The sequence below is a fragment of the Botryllus schlosseri genome, chromosome 2 (assembly GCF_051294905.1).
Source record: "Botryllus schlosseri isolate E-star chromosome 2, Bs_hap1, whole genome shotgun sequence".
Classification (NCBI taxonomy): domain Eukaryota; kingdom Metazoa; phylum Chordata; class Ascidiacea; order Stolidobranchia; family Styelidae; genus Botryllus; species Botryllus schlosseri.
In genome coordinates, this window is record NC_137237.1 from 24,718,161 (window position 1) to 24,740,997 (window position 22,837).

A 22,837-nucleotide genomic window follows, 5' to 3' on the forward strand; every position below is an offset into this window, starting at 1 on the left:
CAAATTTGATATCTTTTGAGCTAGCTGGTGCAAGGTCGTTTCCGTTCCCAACTATGAGACGTTTCGACATTCATTCACGCGTATGAAACAGGTTTTATTGCAACGGAAGGAAGAACGAAATAAATTGCAGTAAGAGACATCTGTAATAAGATTACTGTGAGCTTTAAAGATAGCCTTCCATGCCTCCCAGACTGAAGGATAGCAGGCTGAAGTGCAGGTTTGGTTTGCTACGAAGATACTTGGTGTTTTCAAACAAACGGTGCATATGCTCGACGGTTATGATATAGGCTACAGTGCGCTGTCCTGGAAGTCAGTGCGCTGCCCTGGAAGTATGGAAGAGCTCGGCTGTTTGGAATAGTACACTCCAGTCCCAGGTGAATTTAGTATGCAATACTGTCGATAGTTGTGGACTTGCAACAGCTGTGTATTGTTGACTTGCGTGTTCTCTTTATTCCGTCGAGTTGTAACGGCGCCTGCATGCGGTCAGTGTTCCATGTGTAAGCCTTCAGGAATCATGGTTGTGTGCACGGGTCTTTCATGATATCACACATTGCTTGTCTGTTGCGATGGAATTTACTTTACTCCTGATTGATTCTGAAAATGTGAATTGTGGTGTTGGTATATCGGTCTCCGTAGGCTACATGCATTGCGTCAGGGGAAGGGACACGTATCGTAGAAAGAAAGTAAGTGTGGAGAACAATGTGTATCAGTTTAACAATTTCATCATTTCAAAACACCACAACACTGCGATAGGAAAGGATAGGAAGGTGTCGCAACGACCTGGAGTATAGTCGTTGAGATCAGGCACCCATCTGGGCCTACACTCTTGCAGAAAAGAGTGCGTATTTCCACCCCTGATATACGGTAGTGAATGTAGGTTACACCCATGGCACACGAAACCAGAACCTACCTCACACTTATACCACGGTATAAATCGAGTAGGCCTACAACATTTAACCCACATTATCCATGTACGCAGGGTTCATGACCGCGATAGAATTCTGAGTTAGGTTCTGTTTTCGTGTAGCTACCAACCACCTACCACCCATGTAGGTACCAACCACCTACCACCCATTTCGGCCCTTTGGGCATGAATAGAATACACATGAATAGGCGATGTCGGACATATTGCTAGAAATGTGAGGCGGGTGTTTGATTGAGCGAGAGCGCTTGGTCGTTTCAACATTCTCTCATTGTGTGTGTTCAATGTTCATCTCTTCATTGTGGACGAGAAATACTGAGCAATTTCACGACTTCTGGATAATGAAAATTTAATTGACATCATGCTAATAGCCCGATACGGCGATACCTGCTAGGTCGCGTCTTTGAATCGCAACTAGTCCTTCAAATAATGATTTCGTTGGGTTCTCATCATGCAACAAGCAGCTATTCAGCCAGATCAACAACATCCGGTGTCCGTGTTCACGATAGCTCTTCTCCCCCGTGTATTGCTCCTCAATCGCCCGGACCTGGTATTGAATGCGTATCGGGCATTACAGTCCCAATATCAGTCCGGGCAGTAGGTTAGTAAATAAAATCGATTGATCGTGCATCAATCGTGCGAAACAGCGCCGACTCTTCGTTGAACTTTAACAGGTAACACTATTCGAACAAATTTAACTGGTTGAGAATAATCGAACAACGGCAGTTATCCTACTGCGCATGATGTTGAAGCAACGGTAGACGTAGATTCCAACTTGCTTAGCACATTGGAATTGGGCAAGTGATGCACTGAGAAAAATCAGGATGAAAGTCGAAACGATAGCCTGCAGAGTAATTTATTTCCTGATCATCGTAAGTAAAAACGTTTGGATGAAGAGAACAATTTATAGTTGATGTAAGGAATCTTGATCAAAGATAAAATAAAATTTGTGCTCCATTTCATTGAATTTCAGGCAGGTTAACAATGACACAAGGCTGTTTTGCGACGCGAATATCCGAATTAGGTTAGCATCAGCATTCCAAATACGAACGTAAAATCGTCCGGTTCTTACTATCCTTAATAGATAAATATTAAAATCTAATCAAACTAGGGTTACCATAGGAGTATTTTGTTCTCCTTTTTCACGAAATCTAAAATGTCCTACGAGGACGCCTAAATGTCCTTCTTTTTTTGAAATTCGTCCTCCTTGAAAGCTTTGACAGTCAGGTTAATGGAGAGGCTCAACTAAAAAACGGCATGAATGACGCGAAAACTGTGATGCGGGAAAATGATACAGAAACAGTTTGGAAACATTCAGACACGTCTTTATTAATGCTTGACGCATTGACGTGAATAAAGGTAGGCCTACGACATTAGTCCCAGTGTGGTACGAGAACAATTCGTGCCGTAGAAATCGCGATTTCGCCTAGGCCTATAGCAGCGAATGTGTTTCCTATTTACAAAATTGAAAAACTTTCTTTCTGGAGCAATGTGAGTGATGCCGACAAATGATTTGTTTCGAATGCGCACTGACTGCTAGTGCTGTATCATATCAAACATATCAGCGCATAAGACTATACCTGAGAATCTGTGAAGCCCCAGTGAAACGCCAGTTTTCTCCACTCATCTCTCTTCAGAAGTTTTGTAGCAAGCTTGTACAACAGTGTTCTTATATGTTCGGTTTCTGGACTGTTGTCGGGTTTGAATGAAATATTCATAGCTTTGTCACGAATCAGGTTTGACCCTTGGTCGTCACTGATCTGCCCTTGATGTAGCCGTAACGCCTGAAAGATATGATTGTCAAATATGATTGAGAATCCAATCTTCTACCAAAGTCTAGGTTGATACCGTTTAAATGACATTTTAATTAATAACCGACTATGCATCTCTACAAAGACGAATTTATCGGTATGCCAACGATGCGTTTATTAACCGGCACTAACATTCACAAGTCTGCCCCAAATGTCAAGAGCCACGCACTGCACAATTCGCGTCTTACGCGTAATCACTTACTTGCATATGAAGATCGTGCCTTTCCGCTTTAATAATCATGTCCACAATAGCGGTGAAGCTTCCTCGCGCTGCTACACCGAGGGGGGTTTTGCCACGCTGAATTAAAATATTTGATCAAAGTGCGAGTGATACATATAAATTTATAATATATATGCGGGGTGTAAAGCTAACCCCAAAAGTGACCGAATGCGCATGGTTGTTCTAGTTTCAATTATAATGACAATGGAAGATGTTGTGAAAGAGTTGGGTATCGCAACCGGCCCATAGTATTCCGTCTACCTCCATAGTATGGTGGATGACAAGTCTATGTCGATTTGCTGACGTAAGTCCGCGACCTGTTCCATAATGATGGAATTTTTAGAATACGTGATATATATGCACGAATGACATGACATCCGACGATGTGTCGCAAGGGTGTAATCAAATTGTTACAAGGATTGTACAACGTACATCTATTTAGGCATGCCTGGTATTTAGATAATACGCTTATCTATGCATAGGTTCCAACTATGGAATATATTTTCGGCCCTCTTATTCAATTCTGATAATGCGATATCGACACCATAATTCTGGTGAGTAAATAATTTCCTTATTTTAATAGTATGACTTAGATCAGAGGTCTCAAACTCAAATGTGCTCGCGGGCCAATTTCCTAGTGTTTGATGACGCCGCGGGCCGCAGCATCAACGGTAGCGATATTCAATGTATAATTTCCAAGTATAGGCCTTATTTGACGGGACCTTGCAGACAGGCATTCCACAAACATCGTGAAATGGAATTTACTATTGTACTATTCGCGCTTGACACGGAAAAATCATATTTTCAAATATTTGAATATAATATTTTTTGTGCCGGGCATAATTTGTTAAAATAATGAGTTATAGAGATCATGCCAGAGGACGCATCATGACGTCGTAAAAGTGTCGGGTTATAATATTGCAGGTAGTGGACCTTTGACGTACGTCAAAGGATAAGAAACAATGCTATTACTATAGCAAAATACTGGTTATATTTATGTTGTTGTTGGTATGTTCCAGTATAATCGAAGGCAAATCTAACGCTGAATTAATTTTACTTTGGCAATGACAATAACAATAGCCTATATACTTATCACGACTATATCAAAAACCCGGATCGCTCAAATGCGTGCCACAATTTTATGTAGATTATTTTAAAATTTACTGAAGATTGATCTGATAACAAAGCATTTGAGCGATCCGGGTTTTTGATATAGGCGTGATAAGTATATAGGCTATTGTTATTGTCATTGCCAAAGTAAAATTAATTCAGCGTTAGATTTGCCTTCGATTATACTGGAACATACCAACAACAACATAAATATAACCAGTATTTTGCTATAGTAATAGCATTGTTTCTTATCCTTTTTTTATCGATCGTACCCCTTGTGCTTTCAGCAAGATGCTCATGCTCATACCCCCTGTTGTCATTTCAACTCAATTTCTGTTGGTACCTATATTAAAATCAGAAAGCCCTTACACATGAAATAGCGCCTAGCGCGAAAAATAATTTCAGTTGAATAAATTGGCCAAGAAAATATTCCACAGCATATAGGCCGAATTCCACAAGGCATCTCGTATTCCCTGATGTGGTGCTTCGTACCCCGGAGGGGTCTCACGGACCACTGGTTGAAAACCCCTGGAATAGAAATGTCCAATCGCCGAGGAATTCATTGGTGTTACAGCTGTGCAGCGTCTACTACTATACCTTACTCGCCACCGATTATAACATGGATAAAGACAACAAACAACATCCAGGATGAAACCAACTATACGTCACGGGGGTCACAGAATGCCAATGGTTACCATCACTGACCTGATTAGATAGCTATACCCTACGCAACGCAAACTACGACCTTTTGATACATTGCTATTCCCCGTGACAGTTTCATACATTGTTGCGTCCGTAGGATTACCAAGTCACCGTTGCGAGTCGCAAGTCCTTCTCTGATTTTAACGTTTAACCGGACTCAACTCGAGTCATTTTTGTTAAATCCCCCAGTCAACCCGAAATCGAGTCATTTTACGAAAGGTCGCACCAAACCAAATCACAATTTTCAGTCACGAATCACCAGTGAGTCATGTTTTAGCATCATAAACTAGAAATGTGACGTAATAGCTGATCTTCTACCGCCATGGTAGCTTTTAAAAGTGATGTGATGGAGAAGATTGTTGTGATTTCGGGTTTTTGTCTGAAAAAGTTTTATTCTGAAAAAGATATATGGCACTTGAATATATTGTGGAATACTTGAAATTCCAAATTGCCGTCGCGGGCCGCACAAAATGTCCTCGCGGGCCGCGTGTTTGAGACCTCTGATTTAGATAATCATACCAGATCGTGGTTTCATTTTGTTCATTAGCTTATTTTTTTCATTATGATGCCTATGGTCATTAGCATAATCGTGTATGTTAATTAGGAAGAACAGAAGAGGGTGGTTTCGTCAACCAACTATGGAGATGCTTGGACCACAGTGATGCGAAGATGCCGGAAGGTTATCGAGTCAGCACCATCATTTCATTTCCACGCTATACCGGAGTGTCCCTATCCCTATAGGCTTTATAATTATCCTTATGTTCATTATAGTTTCCTGGTACAAAATATAGGCACCCTATCACGACATATAGTTGTCGAGGTTTACAGGACCTTCTTTCAATTGAGCTCGTCATGATATGTAGAACATTGACTAAATGCGATATTTATACATTCTATAGTAGCGTCGCATAGAATATGCAAGTTTATAGCTCAGTAATTATCTCGTAGGTCGCTATACTAATCATACCTGATCTGCTAAAGAAAGATTGACTCGGGAATGTAGAAGCATCTCTGTGATATCGGGCTGACCATTTTCCGCCGCCAAGTGAAGTGGAGATTCGTGTCTAGCATCCTGTACATTTGCATCGGCATTATGCAGGATCAGAAGTTGAACAAGTGATTTCAGTCGATCTAAAAGTTTAAAAAATGATACAATCTGTGCGGGGTATACATCCTATTTCAACAGTTTAGACAACAACATGTGCATTTGTATGAGATGCTGCTTTGCTAAATAATAGTCAAAGTTCTTATGGCGGTTTTCAGCTTCTTGAGGATGCATAAGACGCCGGCTGTTGAATAGAATTGAATTGGTTCATATATAGCGATGTATTTGAGCTAACGTGAAATCGTTGAAATCGTAGCGATGTATAATCGCTGATAGGTGGATATTACTACTTCACATGCAATTATATACCATATAACATCATTATAGTCATACGCACTTAAAACTGCATAATGTAGTGGCGTTTGATTATGTTTATTTCCAGCATCTACATCGGTCCCGCCGTTTATCAACGCAATTGCGACTTCGTGATGTCCCCCGATCACCGCAAGATGCAGAGGGCTGGATTCTTCCTGCAATATCAATAATGAAATATGAATGCCATTATCATCAAAATTTTGAAACCGCAAAGCTAATGGATTTTAATCATCTGCTGATTGAAAATTAAATTGAATGCGTTGGATTGATTATAATTATCATAATCGATCGAATGCACGAAAACATAGTGGGTTTTCAATTAATTATAATCACTTCAGGAAATTATACCTCAGTCTCTGCATTCACATCAGCTCCCGCGTCGACTAACGATTGCACGGCTTCTAATTTACCTTCCTCCGAAGCTAAATGGATGGGCGTCTTTCCTTCCTAGAAACAAATATAAATCCCGTACTATGTTATACTGAATAAATGTGTTATATCATGTTTTCCTTACCGAGTTTTCAATTTCCGTGTCCGCTGCTCCAGCTATCAATACGGTAACCAATTCGCCAAATCCATATTTCGCTGCGAGATGTAGAGGCGTATTACCAGCCTGGAATAGAGTATATTCATTACAAATCCGAACTTTACGGAAACTGTGCATAACAATTTATTAGGCTGCGGGATCTGAAGCACCGTGTCGAGCCCCAAGATTTACCATAGTGTTCCCAGTCAATGTTCCCTCTAAGCTGTGCAAGTGCGCAGTGCTGGTACGGCCTCTCATTTAAGATGTCTACTTGAACTTATTTGAGCAAAACTCTTTACGTTTTATAATTTAAATTCGGAAATGTATAAAGTAGTTTTGAAAGAAACTTGCATACTTTCATGATTGAAATTATCGCAAAAACCGGGTGAAATAGCTCCTGTATCACGGTACCTCAGTGGTTCCCAACGTGGGCGATGGCGCCTCCTCGTGGGCAAAAATATGCACGCGAAGACGGGTTATTCTGCATATGACGTGAAAAAAAGATCAACTCAACGGAAAGTAGACGCGGAAACCGGTTTTACGAGCGCCTATACTCGGAAAAATGACCTTTTTTAGTCAATTCACCGACGATCAGAGTTAGGTGAATAAATTTCCCGTTTAAATGTGCTCTTTTTCGGATCCGTTAAATTTGGGGGGGGGGCGAAAATTTGTGTCGAACTTGATAAGGGGGCGACGAGTCGAAAAAGATTAGGAACCACTGCGGTAACTGAATATATTTTCGAAAATTGTATCATTTGTAGGGTGATCGGTCATTTTACGTTCGTCGCGTTTAATGCATCTTGTAATGTCAAATTAAGCCACATCCGGTTATTTGTTACAAGCATTCGACCTCTCGACGAAATCTAGTTTTCAAAACTACAGCCGACTCCGCTTAGTTCGGACAATTTGGGTTCACTTGGCCGAATTAAGCGGAAAACTATTGTTCGTTTCATAGCTACGCGTAAAGACGGCTGGTGCGTTAAAAATGGTGTACCTTTTCCTAATAGATGAATTGCAGCTGCGCTATACTGCAGTAGGATTATTTGGCAAAGATCGCATAAAACGCACAAGAACTATACCTTCAGGTTAGTTGTATTGTATAGTATTTCGATACCAAACGATTCAACAAATACTGTATACCGTATTTTTGTGAAACACGCACATCTAGGGTTAATGTAGTACAGTAATTCTTGAAATACAGTATTAAGCTATGCGGAGGCTAAACGGTATTTGCACCTAATAAAGTTACACCACTAATCAATATATATTAAAAGCTCAAAGAAAATCATTTATGGAAATATGGACGCAATTGTAACGAAGTAAACGTTCACTGTCGATTTTCACTACAAGAATTGACACTGTTTCACTATAATCACTCAACTTGTGTGGAAACGAACGAAGTACTGTTCAATGTTCATTGTGTCATAACTTAACGACAGGAATTGCAACCTGTGTCCGCATGAAGCGGATAGTTGTCCGAATTAACGGGAGTTTTTACGTTCAATTTTACTTTAGTTCCGTTCCCGGACATTTTGGCCGAATTAGGCGCTTGTCCGGGCTAGTCGTGTTCGAATTACGACTGTACTTACTTGAATACTATTCATACCCCTCATCTGTTACTTCCACTTGAAGTATAGTATTGACATTTCTTGGTAATTGTTACTTATAGTCATAATTGGGTAGAAATGTACAGCGGTCCTACTACTTCTATTACTACTGGAGTAGAAGGGATGACTATATTTCGACCATCAGTGGTGGCAGCATATAAACCGGGAAAAAAAGCCTAATACATTGTTACAAATGATTCATCAATGCCTGTTTTCAACGACATTTGACTCACCTTATTTCACATTACCACATCGAAAAAGGCCGAGGGAAACGGGGATATTTTGTTTCAGATGGGAACTCGCTTAATTATTTATAATCTGCTATGTAACATGGCGATGAGACTATACACAACATGCAAAATTTAGTTATTTTTGCAATGGAGTAGACATTCCCTTTGATATCAACTATTTCCTTCATTCAATCAAAAGGGCTGTCGTAATAAGCGAAATCAAACATGTTTACCTTATCCTGCGCGTTGACATTGCATTTCAGGTCGATGAATCGTTCAAGTAGATCTTTTCTTCCGAATTTTGCAACAACATGGAGACATGTTCTACCAACCTGAATCGAAATAGGGAAATCAGTCTTAGAAGTTTATGTATACATGCTTTGAGGACACATTCCAACCAAGACGGGATGTGAGTTGTCGTATTGTTCTATTTGATAAATGGGTGTGGTGATAGTTATAATAACGTTTACGTCTCTCGACGAGCATATATCATACATAAAAGCAAACAACGCAAATATTTTCAATATAAATATTAGCAAAATTGTAGCTGTATTCGTGCGAGAGAATGTTTTAATATGGTTAGGATTCAGGGCTCATCCGTTTAATTTGTCATATTAGGCATTTCATGAATGTGAAATTTGTGAACAGACTTTTAAACTTATATTTGTCCGAAATTTACTAGGTGTTTTGGACTGTATAAATTTTCTTTGCTAATATATAAATAAAACTAAAAGCAGGTAGAAGAACGAAAAAGTAAGCGAAGAACTTCGCTACTAGATGCTAGTTCTAGATAACGTCCGCAGTTATATTTCAAACAATTCTGGTGATTCTACTTTTGAAAATTGCACGCCCGATCACTTTTTCACGTCCGTAAAATTAGGCATATGAGGTCTCGCCAGAATCGCCTTACACTGATCATGATTTAGAATGTGTGATATTTGTGTAGTCACTCATACTGATTTCGCTTCCAATAAAATCTTCTGCATGTGGCACAGTTGGTTATAAACACCGCCGTCATGACATGACTTGAGGCATGTCAGATCTCCGGCTCTACCGTCCGTCTCTATATGTGTTGGAGAATTATCATGTCTCCTCACCCTATTACCCTAACTCTCGCTGCGAGTTCAGTGTATGGAAGTTTAGAATCAAGAAAGGCCTAGCCAAAAACTCGGCTCCTTAGATGAAGACATGGGACGCGTGAAAACGAGAGACCGATGTTGAATCAGCTCGACGGTGAACGTTGTGCGATTACGAAGGAAAAGAGGCTGGACGTTATTAAATCCATTGTCCTGAAGCATATGACCGTGATAGGCGAAAATTGCCTCTGCTGTAGTCCTACGTGTGTTAAATAAGCAAAATATTTTAAAAATGTTAAATAAAGTATTTCTCTTCACTGTCACCCCCATTTCACGAGTAGATAAACCTATCTATAGTCTGCGACTCTGTGGTATAGCCGATGAATGAATTACCGGCGTGGGTGTCGTTTCAGTCAAGTGATGTTCTAGCGCTTATTTTCCAAATCAAATCTTGTATTTTTTAATTTGAACATTTCGACATAATGCATTCTGTGCTATCATAATGCAACCATTATGTCATTGCGTGACTAAATTCAATTTGGCCCAACACTCGTAATATGCTGCTCGGCTGCGCTCCAATGGCAACTCACGCATATCTACTTGAAATTGAACAAGTGCGACGAGTCATCAAGCAGTGCTGTTGCTGGTAAATATTTTAAACGACGTTAGCGAAAATACGAATTGGGAAGCAACCCATGAAATGTATCACGCAGACCGTATCAGATTTCTCAATCATCTAATATGGATGTCTTGTTTTACATTCATTGACGCGCGACAGCTCGATTTGAAATGCGACCAACTGTCAAAATAGAAAAATGGACATTTCTACTCACATCATCCGTCGTGTCCTTGTCAAAGTCCTCGAGATCCTCCACTAATATATGTTCAATCATCTCGCGGTTATTTTGTGCTGCGCAATGAAGTAAAGTGTACCCGTTCTTATTTCTCGACGTAGGCTTTGCCCCGGCACGTAACAGTAACTGCACACATTCTTTGTGTCCGAACCAGGAAGACCAGAGTAATGCCGTCATGCCGAACTGTAGATACAAGTCACAAGTTTGTCACAAAATTAGAGAGATATTTTCGTAAGCCTAATAATATTGTTGGTGTAATGAAACACGAGTCGGACCTTATCTGCAGCTTCGATATTGGCATCCCTGTCCAACATTAATTTGAGCACCAGCAAATGTCCATTACCCGCTGCCAGATGAAGAGCTGTTCTCTCCGTCTGTGTGAACAATAAACAGTTGATAGTGATACCTTGACCTTCATTGACTTCATCAGACTTCTAATACTCATGCAGTAAATAGCAAAATATGCAAGAAAGAAGATATGTTAATCGCAGCACCTCTGACAGCAGTCTGGTCAGGGGCAGGCTATTATATCGAAATTATTTCATTGCTTAAGTCTGTAGCGGAACGGCAATATAAGAAGGGGAAATATATAACATTACAAACAACAACTGTCGGTATATCTCACAAATAGGGCAATAATTTCCTTAATATCCATATCATAACGAAGACTATATCCCTCGTGATTTTGTTGATATGGATATGCTTTTGGCTTCGTTTAATAGTACTTGTCAATGTTGCACTGAAAAAAGGTATCGCTATTTACAATCTAATATTGGACACTTGACACGAAATAAATCGGAACTCTGTTTCAGATTTTTGTTTAATTTGCCATCTGCGACCCACAGTGTTTGATTGCAGACTGCAATTGTCTGTGCATCGAAATCCCTCCTTAGTCGAGGGTTGTAGCGATTGAGTGCACGATAAGGGCAGTCGCGATCATCAGGAAGTCAGTCGCTACTTGCGAAATAATGCCAGTCGCGTGCAATCGCACCATCCCCGTCGTATACGCTCGAGATCACCGGACCACGACGTGACATATCTATATGGCCTATATCGACATATGCCACTTCATTTTCATCGCTTGTCCTTTTAACGTTATCTTCTGTTACTTTTAATTCAGCGTAGATTTACACATACTAAGCCAAGATGAGTGTTTCATTGAAAGACGACTCAATATTGTTTCGACTCCCTCCTTTCATCGTAATATTGTTGTGCTTTGAAATGAGAAAATTATAAACAAAGCGAATTGAATGAGCGTCAAACCTGGTTTCTGCAGTCAATATCCACCCCGTCGTTCAATAACTGCTCGATCGTGTCTAGCTCCCCTCGTCTCGCGGCGTCGTGTAACATCTTTTCAGGTCCAACCACTGTAAATAAGGAGTCCGTTTATAAATGTGCGATTCTGTAAATCACATTTTATCACAAGTTCGACGTTAAGATTCATTAGTATATATTATATGCCAAGAAATACCGTATTTTATGCTTATTTATGACATTTTTTGAAATAATTTATAACATAATTTTGGCCCGATTTGAGCTACCCCTGAAATTGGGAGTTTCAGTGCCGCTGTCCCGACCATGCTAAGAATAATATAAAATAGGGACGCAAGAAAAAAATAACGACAAATCTTATAAAGAATGAGCATTTGCATCGCATTGCGCATCGTATAGGCGGTTGAAAATATATAAAGGCCTATGATTAACATGACGGCATGGCAACCCTGGGTATATATAAGAATGAGGTTTACATCTCAATGAAGCATTCTGATTATATTTTCATTTATATGCCAATCGCTAAAATAACAACATTTTTACATAAAATATATGCTCGTTTTCGGAAACTATTCATGATATATATCCAAAACATAGAGCCGTAAAATGTATTAATTATTACGAAAGATATCACTGACTGAACATATAGTGAATGATACGCTGACAGCACAATGACAAAAGGCATTTCGGTTGCTGTAGGCTTTTGGGAATGACTTGACTTGTGTTGATATTACCTTTGTACGACAATCGCGCATTACACAGCTGAAAGGATAAACGGCAGTGGCCTACTATACCCACATATTTCATCATCCGGATCCATTACCATTGCCGATTTGCTTCCGCTTGATTTACTTGCTCGTGAGTTCGGCCGGTTCATTATGCTGCTCGCTGAGCCTATGGAATCGGTATCGGCGAAATTGGATTTCCTATCTCCGGGTTGATACGAATGTCTTCGACGCTGATGGGATCCGTTTCCTGATAATCCCGAATCTGTAGACCTATTGCTGAGCGACGAACGACTTTGTCGGCTACCGTCGAGAGTGGCAAGTGTTAAACTTTGCGGGGAGAGAAATTGCAGGTTGCCGTCTTCTGGGATTGCTATTCTGGTGAGGCTTTCCCGAGGCGACTTGCTTCGAGAAAGCGACGTTCTTGCAGTAGGCGCTATACTTGATTTGGATGACCTAGGGGTTCTTTGTTGTTGCAGAGAGCGGCCCCGCGTTCTTAGCCTCTGATCCAACTCCGTTTCGTATTCGTCCAAAGGCTCGATGTTGTCGACGTCGATTGACGATCCGCCGGTTGAATACGAATCATCGACTGGTAGATAACCATTTGATTGCCTGTGATTACCAGTCTTACTGGAATGTGCATAACGTTGAGGCTGAGTATGTATATCCGAACCTCTTCGAGAGTTGGAATAAATAGGTCGTCGCTCGCCAACTGCTGATGCTGAGGAATACATGCTTTGAGCATCGCTGAAGTCACAATGATCAGCCTCCTCGTATACTACGGGCACGCGTTCGTCCGCCAATCCGCGTTCTGTGTTAGTGTCCTTATATTCAGTGTCATGATCGGATGACAGATGATGGCGGTACCGTTGGTCTTGTACGCCATTGTTTTTTGGTTTGTGTTGATATGAACGACCCCTCGAGCTGATTCCACTTCGGGAAGATATCGATCCTGAATCATCTACGTGGATACGGATCATTTCATTTTGCAGTTCGTTTTCGGAGAACCCAGTGTCCTCGAAATCGGTGCCTTCGACATCACTGTTACGGCCTCCTCTGCTGGCAGTATTTTTTGAAGATTTCTTCTTATTCTTGTATTCTTGATGTTGTTGATACAAAGTTTTTCGTCCGTTTGGTGTTTCAGATGCCGCGAAATCCCAATTTTCGTCGTATTTTACTCGTCGTAACTTCCCGGAAGTAATATCCTTGAAACTCGACAAACTATGATTGTCGACATCCATTTGTAACAGTGTTGCTACGAGAGTTATCTGCCTATGATTTTACATTATGAACGTGTATATTTCTGTAAGAATTCGGTGAACTACTCGGCCATAACTATCAGCTTTGACAATGCGACATTACATAGGCTACATCTGCCTCAGTTACATACTAAACGTACAGCGTACAAGTAAGCGGTATATCCTGCTTGAACTTGCGAAGCGTAGAATATCGAATGTGTGTGTGTACACAAGCCCATAAAAGATTATCGGGAGTGGTCGTGTGGTATACGCGAAGACACCTTTCATATCAACCCATTCGTAAACATTCCGAGTTCGAGAAATATTCCCCGATTGTTTACCACTATAGTGAGTAAATCACGGCGAGTAAATCCTATATTCGAGGAGTTGTTGCCTTTGTCATTGTTAGCACCTTACCGCATTACCAGTAATCACGGAACTCTAATACGTGTGAGGTGATTAGGCTATGAGCAATGCGTATGCTGATGAAATTAAGCCTACTAACTATATTTACTATGACCTGTCATACTCGTATACATTATCCCTCGTATAGTGAACGTCAAACTATCAATTCGAAATTGATCAAAACTAGTCAAAGCAAAATATTTTGGTGTTCCATCGTCTTTTATAGGAAAGTATGCACTTATCTTATCGTTATATGGCTTGACAGGATATGCGTCCAAGAGGGCTGGGACAAGAGTCACATCAGTCACATTCGTGTATCTATTTGCCGCAGTCGCCAAGTGTTTTCGTCCCCATCACGCCCCTATTCCACCTTGCACGGATATTTTTAGCTCGGACAGGTGAAAGGAGAATTAACTAGTATTATCGAAATTATCTAATCTTGAATGTAACTCCGTGTTTCATTAGGATACCTATAATATTGTGCTGTTTTGTACATTGTATTTTAGACTTACATTATTATCAATGGTTCTTGACCGACCTATCTGTAATTACTCCCATCAAGGTAATTTGCTATTCCTTGAGGGGTAATTTGACCACATTCATTCAATGCCTATTATTCACAATTGATTCTCAGAATGCTTATGGTCGAGATATCGATTCCGAATGTCCCCACTACTTTATAATTACTATGTTTCGGAACTAGTTTTGTGTCTGAAACTACAAAAATCTAGCTTTGTATTGGGGCTAATAGTGCAGCCTTTTTCAGAACTGCGTCAAGATATTCAATTCCATACCCCTCATATTATTGATGTGAAGTGTACGATTTTTCGGCAATGGCATCTATATAAAAACAAAACACCGCAACAAGCTTACATTCGACGATGATACGTGTGCTACTCCGAATTTCCTCCAGGCTTGCTAAATTTGACATCTTACTGGCAGAAGAGCAAAATCAGCTTTTTGTTGAAAGTACTCTTGAATGAAATTTATGACCTCATAATTATATTCATTATTGAAATGAGGGTAATTGAAGTTCATGTTGTTCTTCTCGGTGGTAATGATAGGCAGTGTAAAGAACACTGGTCTATATCATGAACTATATAACAGGAAAAGCAACATCACAGTAGTGATCGACAGGATATGCGTCAATGCGTGTTGATAAGATAATGTCTACATTCCAGAATTGTACATATTTCCATATCTGCGTGTTGCGACATCTCACTGTTGGCGCAGCTGTCCTGAACCCTGCCTGCACTTCGGACGGTCGCGGTTCGTTTGAATTCTGAAATCGTGGCAAGAGCCGAACATTTCTGGCATACTGATCGATGTGCAATCGTCACGGACGAATGGCCCAACTAGTATGTTGTCAATTTATATCGTGAATAATTTATGTGAAGGACACCGTGACCTTTTCGATATATATATAAATATCGATTCACAACATTTTCTATTGAATTTCAGTAGCCTCCCTATAGTCAATTATTATGTATGCTTACCAATATTCTAAACAGAACATGACTTGAAAGACGTTGGACTTGGATTCATACCAGACACAATATTACATATTTCCATATTGGTAACGTAGGCCTATAATCTCAGTATTCAGCTGTAGCCCACGCGTACGTCATACGATCGGTTTTATACCTAACTTGGGCTCTGCAGCTCAAATATGTGCATGTGCATGTGTATAGAACAGGGTCGGCAACCTTTCGTGCAGCGTTCGAAAAACGGGCTGCGACACCGGGAACTAGGCCGAGGTGGATGCCAGTTTAAGAGACCGCAACTGCAACCGCACTGGGTCGTTCGGCATCCTCCCATCTGTTCCTTACATCGCATTGTGTCTTATCGGATTGTACATTGTGTGTGTATTGTTCAGATAAAAATATAATCTGACGATTATCTTATCTTACTACTACTACTACTACTACTACTACTATGTTGATAATTTTGGCTCACTTTCGCTTTTGCCCTATATATATCCCTTTGCTTGGGGTGCGGAAGTCCTGGTCTGAATATTTATATGGGCTACTTATATTCATATATTCTTATACTAACATTAGAAACTCCTTTCTTTCGATGCGTTTAGGATGTCTCGAGATGTTAATTGTTAATAAAACTCAGATTTGAGCGGTGCTACAAAACGTTTTAGATTGAACCACTACTGGATACCTTACATCTTACCACGTAGGTTTTGATTCCCCGGACTAACTTTCAAGAAAACTAGGGTAATTCGATTCAAAAAAATCTGAATATTGGTTCAGAAGTGACCATAGACCGCATTTGGCCTTGGCGTAACACAGGAGTTCTCAATTCCCATGCATAATGGGCCGCATTTTACCATTAAAAAGTGTTGCGGGCCGCCGAACATGATTACTATGTAATCGTAGGCTACTAACAAATTCACTGTATTTACGGACGATTAATACCAATCAACCCCGCTATTTTCTGGAGATATACGTAAATGCAGTTTATTATTGGACAAGCTAGGGTTACCATATTTCTGTGACCCAAATTACGGACACTCTTTAGCGCCCACTAATGGATTTCAAAATTATTTATGAGCACATCATCGGTCAATATGACGTCACACTATCAAAGCTTTACTTATAGGCCAGAGGCGGTCACGACCCGGTTCAGGTGTAGCCTATGTGGCTGTATGTAATGTAACCGGGACTGAAACCACATTTTTCAGGCCTTCCCGCCAAAATAAATAATGATTTTGGACCCACCATAGATATACAGGACCATAACAGCACTTCGTCAGCCCGTTAGTCTTGGGCCCCCATAGGGTGATAAACCGAACTTCTGGGGGGATTCTCCCCCTCCCCATACTCCCTCAAGTTCTACGCTTTTTGCCGCTACTTATCATCTACATTGGGTGTCTGTATATTGTAGGGTTACCATACGTCCTCCTTTAGGATGATTTGTCCTCCTTTTTCGGGTTTTTGAAAATGTCCTCCGAAAACGCCTAAATGTCCTCCTTTTTGAGATTTTGTCCTCTCTTTGAGGAATTCTGGTTAAATTCCTAGCAAAATTCGTTTGAGAATAAGTTGGAAAATTTTGAAAAAGTGTCCCCCTTTCCTGTTTCCAAAATATGGTAAACCTAGTATATTGGTCGAGTTTGTATCGCCTAAATGCGCGAAGCGGGAAAAATTTATATAATTCATGATTGAATCGGTCAATATGATCTGGAATTGCATATATCAGTGGTCGGGAACCTATGGCTCTCGAGCCATATCTGGCTCTTTTGAGTATAAGATATGGCTCTTTGAGATATTTTTAATTTTGTTCTTAATTTTATCGATGTTGCAGTAACTTGTTAGTAAAGGCCAGAATAACTATTCTCGTGGCAGCATAAACAATATAAACATGTATTTGAAAGGTCAAGGCAGTGGCGTATCCAGGATTAAGGGCTCGGACCCCTTTACAAAATCCTCAAATTTTAGTTGCTGTAGCGCCAGCGACCAACATCCCTCGCGAATTCGATGCATACCTGGCATCGCGCGTTGCGTAATCGTGGATTGCACCATACGTTGGTTGATCAAGAGAATATCAGACATGGAGACGCCTTTATGACAATACAGTTTTTAAATACGCATTCTCTTCCTGATCTATGCCGAGAAATGAACTGCCTTGGACGTGACATTCCAATTACAAATCCAAATTACAAACTATCCACGTCCAAATTGATAAGTAGCTTTCTAGTATACTGCCGTTAAAATGTAGGCGCGTGTAGAGCAACGTTTATGTTTCCGCCGAATTGAGAAGTCGAAATATTTAGATTTTCGAAATCAGTGCTATCAGTTATTGTAAATTCTAAACTAATTACGATGAATTGCGCTATCACAGGATGATTAGAAGCCTACGAGTTTTTACAGACAAGATATGGTGCCCACGACGAATCCCATGTGGTGGGCTCGAACTAGTACTACCATGACGTCACGAATTTTCAATTGTGTAGTAACAATTGATTGACATGTATGGCTCTCTAGGAGTTACAATGGAAAATATAGGGCTAACATGGCTCTTCAGACGAAAAAGTTCCCGACCACTGGCATATATATTGCTATCAATTTTTTATATTCTCTCTGCTCACGTAATCATTTTTACCGGTAAAGCTGAGTGAGGTGTGTTGTAAAAGGTAGGACCCCCGGGGCCCCTATTGTAGGCCCCGGGACCCCTAAATAATAAGTAAACATCTTCGGGCGTACCCGTTGGTATAATGACTTCGGTACATGATGCTATTTCGTGACCTCCTATCTGCTATGTCAAAGGATATTGAAATCGCCCAATCGTACTAAGCTAAAAGACGTACAGTCGTACACGATTTCAAATTGGTATTTCTTCACTGGCAAATAATGTTCCCTGCGGGATGGGATTTGTATTGTGGGGCTCAGATCGCCAGGACAGGAATATTCGGCGCCAGCCATTTAGACGCCTATGGACAATTAAACATATGTATTGGTTATCACAAGGGCAGTCTTTTTCGGCCAAGGTCTTCTCGCTGCTGATCGTTCTGGTACACTTCTCGGAGTCGCATGTTACATGGCCTATAACTTCATATGTCTTGATGCGTCGTGGCGCGGTAATGGTGGACGTGGAAGTGCCAATTTCTATAAATCATGCATATTTTTTGTTAAGGGAAGGGTACCCAACAATCAATATATTTGACGGCTGTAACAGACGGGTGTGTCGAGCTGGAGCAATAGGTAGCTGAGCTGGCGACTGGCTGTCTTTAGGTTGGTGATTCCTTAACTCACATGTTCACTCGGTCGGATGCATTTCAGAAGATATACGTACGGTTTTCTTTCTTTGGGCTGTCCGCCAACATATTTATTGCTTAACTAATTTCAATACATATAATTTCAATTTATATTTTATCGCGCGCACTCGCATTCACACACATGAAATATACAAACACAGTGCACACACTCTCACATACACATTCAGATTTCGCCGCGTTCTTTTCCGTTTCGTCCATCATCCTTCGTCCGTTGGTATTCATCATCCTTGCTTTCGTCTTTCTTTCTTTCTTTCGTCATCGTCCTTATTGTCGTTTCCTTCCCATCGTTCCTTCTTTCTTCGGATAAGAATGTTTGAATTTTGTTCGTCCACTTTTTATGCTCTAATTTATGAGATTTTCTTCTTGCAGTTTTATTCTCTGCAACATTTTCATCAGGATCATTTCCGCCGTGTTCTTCCTCCATGCTTTTTCGTTTGACAGGGATGCGTTCGATATCTCTAGGTGCTGTTTATATCGCAGCACCGTACGCTATAGTATATCGATATCAGCGTCAACTTTACACTGTCTTCATTCAGCTTGTTGTGAAGTATCATTTATCTGTTCGTACGCCCCAATTGGAGGGCCTTTTCTATATTATTCAGTACTCCTCTTGTTACTCTGCAGTCTGCGAAGACGTGATCCACTGTCTCGTATTTTATTCAACAAAATTTGCATTTATACACCGCAGTTTTTCTTCTAATCAGTCTTAGCATTCCTCTGTTAAATCTTTTTAGGCCGAAGATATATCCATCCTTTGATATCCTATAGCTTATATATAACTTGATAAGCTGTTTTTTGACTTCTTATACCATCCTGAAAAGATGGAAACAATCTCCAGATCGATTCTGATCGAGGACAAAGGCGGAGGTGGAATGGCCTCCCCAGAACACAAATCAACAACCTGCAATATAATCAAAATGAAAGACTTGGCAAACATTGAAACTCCTGTAGAATTCTGGAAAAACAGGCGGTATACCAATTGGGCTCTAAGATCAAACCAATTAATTCCAAATTATTTACAAACACCGTTCAACACAGAGACATTCCAAACAAAGATTGGGCAACCACTTTACGGGATTACAAAAAATTACACTGGGAACAAAAACAACTCCAAGAAACCAACTTCAAAGAAATTTACAAAACCACAATAAAACTGAATGAAAGGGAAGACGCTATGACACCAAATATCAACTGGTGCCAACTGAACAGGCCTAAGAAAAATCTCGCAATAATATACGTACGGTTCATGGATGAATCTCAAGTCTCAGGGGCGACTTGAGATAAACGTGGGTTTTTATGCTTGAAAATGCGTAACAATTGTAACGTTTAAGCCAATAAGAACGGTTGGTAAAGTTCTAGCGATAGGAAAAAGGCAGAACTATAGCCAGGAGTTATGTTTGGCGTAACAATGATGAGTATTGACTAAGCTTGCGCAACACTAGAAGAGATAAATTTCTAATAGTTGTCATGATATGGTCAACTCTTAGTACTACAAGCACAGTCTATTTCCCGGCGTTAACTAGGGACATTGCATTAAAAGGACCAGCGGTATGCTACACGGCATTAAATCGTGGCTAATAACGTGAATTTTTTTTAAAAGTTGCATAAATTGTCCGAAAAAAATATTATATGATTTATGTTGATTCACGAAATGATTTTGGGCCATCTTCGATCTCCCCCACCAATTGAGGGGTTCCGGGTGCGGCAGTTACGGTCCTGCATATGTCTTAACTCCGAGCCTTACCCTAGCCCAACCCGAAGTCCAACCCTAACTCACTCATAACCCGTAATTTCACCCACATGCTCATGTGCCGCATGCTCAATTGTCGCGTGGCCAAGTGTATTGCTAATGTCGCATGCTCATATGTCCACGGACCATCCCTGTATTGTACAAAACGACATGGGATATAAAGCAGAATTGTGTCGTAACTAGACGTTGGAGAATTGCATTACTTGACAAAATTTTTAACAAAATATAAGCTTCAACAAAGTCCAGGAAAAAAACACTTGAGATGCGCCAGATCCGTGGTCCGCCATTTACATTGCGAACTATGTGATAGTGATAGTGATATATAGCTCAGTGGATAGTCCGCAGTTCCGCGCCGTCAACCGTTTAGTATTGCATATTCCGCTGTTGCGCGGTCCGCCGTTTAGATTTGAGCTATTTTGTTATGGTCCGCTCGGTCCGGAGTCGGAGTGGATTCGGAGCGGAGTTTTGCCGATTTTGTGACAGTCGGAGCGGAGTCGGAGTTTACTACAGATATTTTTTCGGAGAATTTCGGAGTATTGTAACTTTTGTCTCCGATATCTTTGGATAGCTCTGACCAGAATACACGATTGATTATGATTACAAACCAAAACACAGACAGTTGACACCTTGTAAAGTTGTAATATTACGGGTAACGTGCAAAAATGATTGCCAAGTGCATAAAAATCAGCCATCTGCACTGCAATTGGGGACTGGAGAGTAGACAATAGTATGAGGCCAACCCTATTATCACATTTATTTAGTAAAACACATTACCAAGTGTACCATGCTTGTCACTCTAATGATATGGTTAAAATGGTATATGATTGGCCACGAGCTATCTCAGGGATATCTAAACACCTGGAGCTATTTTAACCTGGCAAGGCATTCGTGAACATTGTCTGTGACCGTTGAGTCCCGGCACGTTGAGATTGTTTTTATTCAAAGTGAAACCCGATATCACAAGGTTGGTGGCATTGCACCAAGCTCATCCATCGCATTAGTTAAAATATACACATGAACCTTTGTCTTATCTGGTCATCGGCTGGGTAGGGTGGAGGGGTAGGGGGCGCTGGCACGTTTTTCAGTGTCCAAGGGGCCGCAAGCTAGAAAAAGTTTGGGAGACATAGATTTACGTCATCGAATTTTTCGCCCCTCCCAAATATTTTTTCTGGCTACGCCCTTGGTCTGTGGTTAATTATGTTTTGGATACTTGACGAGATTCAACGGAGTATCTCGGAGTCTGGGATTCAGCTCTTCGGAGTCGGAGGGAGTTTTCCTCAGACACTAAAGTTGTCGGAGGGATTCGGAGTCTCGAAAAGCACTATCCGCTCGTCACTGTATAGTTTCGCAGTCCGCTCGTTCCGCCGTTTAGAGTTTCCTTTCAATTATGCAATGCAAATGCAAATGCAGACCAATTGTCACCTGATTTGACCTACTATTTCACTTATCGTATGTACGGGATTGTGGACTACCAATATAATCCGATTTCCAATCATGGCATTGGATTCCCGTTCACATGTTCGTTTCTCTGCTAGGTTTGTATAAGTGAAGTTCGCTAATATAAGAGAGAGTTGTCGTGGCCGAGTGGTTAAGGCGACAGACTAGAAATCTGTTGGGCTCTGCCCGCGCAGGTTCGAATCCTGCCGACAACGCGTATTTTCTTTTCTCATTTCTGAGAACGTTCGACCGCATGTTTGAATAAAATTTTGCAACATATCAAAACTAACAAATTGCTAGCCTCTCAGCATTATTTTCATCTTATATATTACCGAACACTATTTTTCCGTGCTTTTGTTTCGGATTTGGGAATGACGACCAGGAATATCATATTCCAGTTGTTAGTTTCTAGCTCCAAATTGCTCTGCTTCATCCACTAATCAGTGGTTCGAATCATAATAATCCTCAGATCATATATTTTCATCCGCCCAAGACACACAAAACGTATAATGCGAATACAAGAGAAAAATGCGATGTAATGAACAGACGAAGGATGCCGAAACGGCAAGTTGTGGCCTCGATCCAGCCCGATCTACTGCCCGATTTCACAATGTTAGCCGCAATGTCGATGTCACAATGTTAATGTTCGAACTTGATTTTTTCGCGTCTGGCATTCTATTTAGATTGCTCTTCCTTTATCTTTTTCGTTTAATTCATTGTTCCGTTCGTCTTCGGGTGCTTCCTATGGG

The 22,837-nt window shown here is 40.7% G+C and overlaps 1 protein-coding gene and 1 non-coding gene across 2 annotated transcripts; one reads left to right on the forward strand and one right to left on the reverse strand.

The window, feature by feature from the left end:
- Positions 1–73: 73 nt before the first annotated feature.
- Positions 74–14,187, reverse strand: LOC145434262 (uncharacterized). Its single transcript, XM_080311617.1, has 13 exons — positions 12,549–14,187; positions 11,742–11,845; positions 10,754–10,852; positions 10,458–10,661; positions 8,782–8,880; positions 6,700–6,798; positions 6,534–6,632; positions 6,208–6,340; positions 5,733–5,896; positions 2,936–3,031; positions 2,503–2,706; positions 1,310–1,469; positions 74–594 (listed from the first exon to the last, which is right to left on the reverse strand). The coding sequence occupies exons 1-13, from the start codon at positions 13,714–13,716 to the stop codon at positions 536–538; spliced, it is 2,688 nt and encodes an 895-aa protein (XP_080167743.1). The 5' UTR covers positions 13,717–14,187; the 3' UTR covers positions 74–535.
- An 8,034-nt stretch (positions 14,188–22,221) lies between these two features.
- Trnas-aga (transfer RNA serine (anticodon AGA)) lies at positions 22,222–22,303 on the forward strand. The gene has a single exon. It is a non-coding gene; the product is annotated as a tRNA-Ser (tRNA).
- Positions 22,304–22,837: the final 534 nt, after the last annotated feature.

What these genes read in the sequence shown, in the direction of transcription:
- LOC145434262 (XM_080311617.1), bottom strand. Translation starts at nt 13,716, where the DNA reads ATGGATGTCGACAATCATAGTTTGTCGAGTTTCAAGGATATTACTTCC. An exon ending in ATCTTTCTTTAGCAGATCAG is followed by an intron (nt 3,032 to 5,732) that starts GTATGATTAGTA and finishes ATTTTAATTCAG; the next exon opens with CGTGGCAAAACCCCCCTCGG. An exon ending in GGGGCTTCACAGATTCTCAG is followed by an intron (nt 1,470 to 2,502) that starts GTATAGTCTTAT and finishes ATTCAATACCAG; the next exon opens with GTCCGGGCGATTGAGGAGCA.